At 49.2% G+C, this 6391-nt stretch overlaps 1 protein-coding gene across 1 annotated transcript; it reads right to left on the reverse strand.

Moving 5' to 3' along the window:
• Positions 1–439: 439 nt before the first annotated feature.
• Positions 440–5205, reverse strand: LOC108491269 (protein RoBo-1-like). Its single transcript, XM_017800276.2, has 6 exons — positions 5152–5205; positions 4554–4693; positions 4234–4347; positions 3623–3775; positions 2801–2932; positions 440–1104 (listed from the first exon to the last, which is right to left on the reverse strand). The coding sequence occupies exons 2-6, from the start codon at positions 4624–4626 to the stop codon at positions 893–895; spliced, it is 684 nt and encodes a 227-aa protein (XP_017655765.1). The 5' UTR covers positions 4627–4693; positions 5152–5205; the 3' UTR covers positions 440–892.
• Positions 5206–6391: the final 1186 nt, after the last annotated feature.

A 6391-nucleotide genomic window follows, 5' to 3' on the forward strand; every position in this document is an offset into this window, starting at 1 on the left:
AACACAGAGAGTCACAACTGGCCAAAATGTAGAGAACAAGAGACTGCAGAGTATGTCCCTGGACAGACTCCTATTTAAACCTCTGCCTCCCAGGGCTCAGGGACCATTGTGGAAGAGGGGCAGAAAGACTGTAAGAGCCAGGGTTGGTGGACGACCACAAGGAAACAGGGTTTTCCAGACAGCTGGGAAGTTACTCATATGAATTATTTTTAAGACAAGGCTCTCACTGGCCTGGAACTTGCTAACTAGGCTAAACTGTCCAGCACAGTAAATCCCAGGGATCTGCCTATTTCCTGCCCCTCAACACTGAAATTACAAGCACATACCACCTTACTGGGTTACTTTTACATGCGTTCTGAGAATTGAACTCAGATCCTTGTGTTTAGAAGACAAGAACTTTACTGTTGCGAACTTTACTGTTGTGACCCTGTCCCCAGCATTAGTTTTTATTTCTTTTATTCAATATTAATTTTTGAGGCTGAGTCTTGCTATGTGGTCCTGGATGGCCTGGTTCTTACTATGTACCCCATACAGGCCTCAAAAACACAGCAAGCCTCTGGCGTAGCATCCCTGTTGGAATTACAGCCCCGCACCACCATGCCCAGACCTTCCTGTCACTGGCTCGTCTTTTCCGGCTTTTTTTCCACAGAAATAGGCAGTTAGGAATTAAGAGTGGAAATTAATAATCAGAAATGCAGAATGTTCCAGAACCTGGCTCAGGGTATGGGGGAAGGCGAGAAGGATCACCAGGTCTCTGAGACACCATCAAGGACTTCAGGAGCTCCTAGAAAATAGATCAGAGTTTTCAACCAACAGCCAATCACTGGCTGATGCGGGGTGGGGCGTGGTGGGGGGAGACTGTCCAGATGTTGATGTTTTCTGGTGCATAGGATCACAGGATTCCTGGTGCCTGAACAATCAAAGCAAGACTTGGCAGCAGGAACAGACTAGGTGTTACTGCAGAGACAGATGTGCGTGGAGGGCTCCCACTGGTGCACAAGGTCTGGATTTTTAAGGTATCAAAGGCGCTCATATTCAGGTTGCAAGCAGTTTCAGTAGCACAGCCCTTTCCAAACAGCACTGACTGAGGATAGTTTCCAAAAGCTGCCAAGAGAAAGACCCAGGGTCAGTCTCCATCCTCTGCGTCCCCTCCTCACCCACATCCATTGGGAAAGGAAACTGCTCAGGACAGACAGAATCCATGACCTCTGAGTGAGAAACACAAACACAGCTCCAGCTCCAGCTCCATGCAGAGACCGGTCTAGTGTCCTCTGTCCCCACTGTCGCCCCAGCATAGAAGAAAGCTTAAAAGAACCCTCATGTCAGACACAGGCTAACTTTGGGTTCTCTAACTCACGAGGAGAAATGATACAGGCATGGAGGGGGCTGGATGCAGGACCTCAGGGTTGGTCAAAACCCTCTGTGGTACCTGTCTTCTTCAGTACCTAGACTCCCTTAAGAAGAATATTGTACATCCCCCTCAAAGTAAGATCCCCTCTTCCAAAGGCTCTGGGTTCCCTAGGAAAATAACTAAAATCCCATTATATGTCTACATTTCCCATGGTAAACTGAGGAAGAAGACCTTGCCACTGTTGATGACGTCAAAGCTCCCCCAGCCTGTGTGATATTCCATTTTCCTCATTCATCTCAACTTGTCTGGGCAAAAGACTCTTTCCCTGTTTGTCCCAGCACCTCCCTCAAAATTCTTTCAAAAGCAAAGGCAGAACTCGCCTCCAATCCTATTGAGTTCTTAAACTCATCATTCAATTACCTCCTAAAACACCTCACTCATTCCATGACAGTTTTTACATGTTAATCAAAAATGAGCACCTAGTGCCTCCCACTAACTGCAGTCAGGAAAGAAAAATCCTACAGTTGTCTCTCAAGTTCCTATCCAAATGGTATACAGACCTTTCAACAAATATATAATTTTCTCTTGCTCAAAAAAATCATAAATCTTTTACTAAATTGAAAGTGACACAAAGCAAAACTCAAGTGTTTAATTGTGGGCTTTGGTTACCATAACAATGGTACTGGTGGTGACACCCAGAAATGAAGTGCCATCACCCGCCTGTTGCCAGTGCGCCAAGGTCGCATTCCAGGACGTCACAGCAATACAGGTGCCCAAACCTGACTCTTCCACGGGGAACAGTTACGTTCTTCTCTTCAGCTGCCGCTCCCTCCAAACCCTGAAGGAGTACCGATCACTTTGTACCTCACCGTCCCTTTCTCTATGTGCAGATAAGATTTTTAAGATGACCTCCACTCACACCCACCTGCTGGCAGAGGTCCTCTGGTGTTGTTTCCACCCATAGCACATCAGAGTTGGTCTATGTGACTAACAGGACACAAACAGAAACTATGTGTCACTTCTAAGATGAAAGTATTAAAATCTACAGCTCCACTAATCAACCTATGTCTTTCTGTCTCTCATAACTTGTCCTGAGGTAAGCTAGCTGATACGTCATGAGGACGCTTCATGAGGTAGCCTATGAAGAGGCCACAGGAAAAGGAATTGAGACCCAAACTAATCCATGAGTGAGCTGGGAAGTAGATCCTCCATGTGATGGACCACGACCCCTGCTGACAGCTGCGCACAGCCCCCGTGAGACGCCCTGGGGCTCAGAACCACTGGCGGGGCTGTTCTCAGACTACAGACCCACGTGTTCTGAGAAATGATAAATGTTTGCTCCTTCCAGCTGCTGTTGTGACACAATTAGCTATGTGTGTAGTGAGATGCATCTGGTACACTGGACCCTTCACCATATGAACATCAATATGTTTGAGGAAATATTCAAACCTTTGCCCATAAAAATGATGCACTCTGTCTCTGCCCCTGTGCAGTTCAGGGGAGCTGGGTCACATGACATGTCTTGGTCATTGTAGCAGGTAGGACACTGAACACCATTGGCTTGTGAAGACGGCTGAGACACTGAAGGGGAAGAGAAAAGTTTTAATCCTAGGCACGGGCAGAACACGTGGTTGACAACATCACCACCCGGCCCTCGCCCACCATCACAGTCCTTTCTCAATTCTATTAAAAGCCAGCCGCTAGGATGACACGGGCTCAGGCCTGGGAGGCAGGTGTTGGAGGCAGGTGCAATGGAAGAATCTCAGAGATGCGGGGTCAGCTTTGCCTGCTCACCCTGCTCTCTGCCCTGGAAAGAAACTCCTAGACCATGGGAGAGGAGCTAATCTACGTTCTTAACCACATGCTGTTTTAATGGGTGAAGAATTAGCCAGGTAAGGCAGACACACCTATCGTCCCAGCTACTTCTACTGAGAGGCTGAGGCAGGAGGATTCCTTGAGTCCAGGCATTCAAGATCAGCCTGAGAAATATAACATCTCAAAAAAAAAAAAAAAAAAAAAAAAAAAAAAAAAAAAAAAAAAACTCCTCCTGAAAGGAGAGCATTCACACTCATCCTCAGACAAAAGCCCCAAGACCAGTCCCTGCCACCCAGCAGGAAGGGGCGTGTGTCAAACCCTGACCTTGCCAAATGAGAGCATCAGGGGAGGGGAAGGCAAGCAGCACAGCTGCATCCCAGCAGCACAGAGCCCGCCCAGGAGAGGAGACCGGAAGCCTGGAGCGGGGCGGTGAGGGGCAGAGGCGGCCTCACTCACACGATGAGACTGGTTTGTTGCACTGCTCAGCTTGGCAGCATCGCTGTTCGTATCTAAACATCCAGAAATCCAGTGTCACCGAGAACGCCAGGTCAGTGCACGCGTCTGCAGCGCAGCCTTTCTGCTGAGTTGTGATGGTGTTCGAGAACACAGCTGCAAAAAACCAACCCCCAAGAAAATGTCCTAATTCATAAAGAGCACGAAGCAGCCAGCGCTGGAGAATTCAGGCCTGACTTCCCCTCTGTCTGTACTTTCCCACTTCCCCGAGAGGGTCCCTCTACAATCGTCTCTTTCAGGAGCTAAGAGGATGTCCATCCTGCTGACTATGCAAAAATGTAAAATTCAATAAATAAATGAACAAAACGGTATCCAGTGCACTTGCAACGCACATGATGCAAGTGTAACTCACACAGTCAGAAATGTGTGCAGTCACTCCACAGCGGCCCCAGTGATGTCTGTATAGAAACCAGATCACCAGATCTATCCCTGGAGGCACTGCATCTGTCATGAAGCCCCACACCCACCACCTCCCACCTTCCACACTCCCAGACCCCTCCTGGAAGAAGGCAAGGATAAACTGGAAATGCGAGAGTCAGTAAAGAGCACCTTACCTGGCATTCTAAATTCCTGCACTCGGCTGAAGCAGCCTCGTGAGGTTTCACATACACCCAGGGTAGGAGTGCACTCTCTATTAACGCACGTAGAGTTCACACAAGTGTAGCTCTCTGAAGGAGGAAATAAACATCGTTCAAAAGCGATCCCAGAGCATTACAGCTGGTGTTTCCAATAGTCAGAGTCCTAAGACTTAAGGAGCCATGAGCGGCCAGATGGATCCCTGGAGGCTTGTGTAGTTGACAGTGCCATCTCTGAAGGACTCGCCTGCCCACCTCCCCTTCCCATCCTGAAGGAAGGGGGTGCCTGTTACTCTTACCCACAAAGCTGACAGGTGGGATGGTGAAGACACAGACTGTAAGAAGGCTCTTCAGGATGGAGACCAGGGACATGGTGACTCCAAGATGACTGCAGTGGACTCAAGTAAGGACAGCAGGAGCAGAGCTATCGGGCTCACTCCTGTAATCCAGAAGACCGAAAGTGTTGTCTGTTCATTCATTCATTCATTCATTCATTCATTCATTCATTCAGTGAACCAGAATTTTAAAGCCCTGGATATGTACCACACATGACCCTTCAGAGAGATGAAAACACCTTTGAAGATGCCCTGGCTGTCATCAAGACGTCTGGGGGAAAGGGCTTCCTTCCCTGGGAAGGACATCCACTCAGGAGGGCTTCTTCATTCGCTGATCTGGAGGTAACGCAGCTGCTTCCTCAGATGAAATAAGTGAGCTGACCAAGAAATCACTCCTCTGGGGAGCGGACGGAGAATCTCCATGTGCAAGAAAGTTCTGGGCCATGGTACTCAGGGACAATAAAGCCCCACCTAGGGACATGATTCACCACTTCCAACCACCTTCCCACAGAGAGCTAGCCTCCACCACACTGAAGCCACAGCCCTGGCTAGAAATGCTCACCAAAAAGTATTTCTTGTTCTTCTGAAAAAACAGCCTGTGAGGCAGAGAGGAAAGCCAGTGCTCTCTCTGGAGACGAAGGAGAGGGGCGTGTGCTAAGAGCAGTGGGCGCTCCCTGACCTCATCAGCTCCCTGACCTCATCAGCACCGCCTTTATAGCTCAGTGGACCTGATGACTAAAGCATTGTGATTGCCTGGTGATTACAGCATTGTAAATTGATAGATCCTTGGTTTGAAGCCAAATGCAGTAAACTGCACGGTTTTAGACTACCATTCTAACAGCGCTTCCTGGACCTCTAGTTGACATGGAAAGGAAGGGGAAGAGGTTCATGATGCCTACGGCCTGAGGTGGCTACAGAAAAGGTTTTGGGTACTCAAAGGTTAGGGTATGTAGATGCACGGCCACAACCTGTGGTCACCATCATCCACCAGCGGCCCAGAGCGAATTGCCAGCATTCCTCCTGGCAGACTGTCCTTCTTTCTTACCCAAAGTCAGACCCCAGGACGCATGCACCCCTTCAGGGGAGGACTGGTGTGTTCCTCTACATTTCCTTTCTCTGTGTCTGTTTTTTCAGCCAGTCTCTTGTTGTGGCATAAGCTCTGCACCTGTCTAGTTATTTGCAGTGCAGATAAAGGCTAAGCTAGAAGGACACACGTCCTCTGCCCTCCTGCAGTTCCAGATCTCAATCACATTCTCTCAAAATCCAGGCCCGTGTGGTGGGTGTGGAGGGCAGGGAGCAGCCTCCTGGGATCCAGTGTGCTGAGTGTTGAAGGAGGAAGGGCCGCAGGAAAGGAGCAGAGGACTATCCAAATGCCTCAGAGTTTGGGGTTCAGAGAGATGGCAGGGGGATGCCCTGATGGGCCCAGAGGTCAGCAGAGCCTCAGCTGGGATCTCTACACAGGTCTGGGATGCTGGGCAACCAAGGGCTCTGGTTATTGACAAGAATTTCAGCAAACACAGAAACATGAGCTGAGAAATGGCTTGCCACACCCGAAGGGGTGCTGGTGAGAAGACTGTGTGTCCCTGATGGGGAATCCAGCCTCCATTCTAAAGACTGCTGGTTACACACTGACCCCTCGTTCACCACCTGTGAGGTGACGACCAGGGTTTGCTGACACAGATCCTGATATTCTTTCTGGAAATGTCACCAGGGATCCTTCCAAAGACCTCCTTTGAATTTTGCCAACCTAGGAAGGAATCCAGCCTCCCTGTCTGGCAGGATATCATGAGTCCCCCACACCC

Source organism: Nannospalax galili, unplaced genomic scaffold (genome assembly GCF_000622305.1).
Source record: "Nannospalax galili isolate Female #2095 unplaced genomic scaffold, S.galili_v1.0 scaffold3440, whole genome shotgun sequence".
In the NCBI taxonomy this organism is placed as follows: Eukaryota; Metazoa; Chordata; class Mammalia; order Rodentia; family Spalacidae; genus Nannospalax; species Nannospalax galili.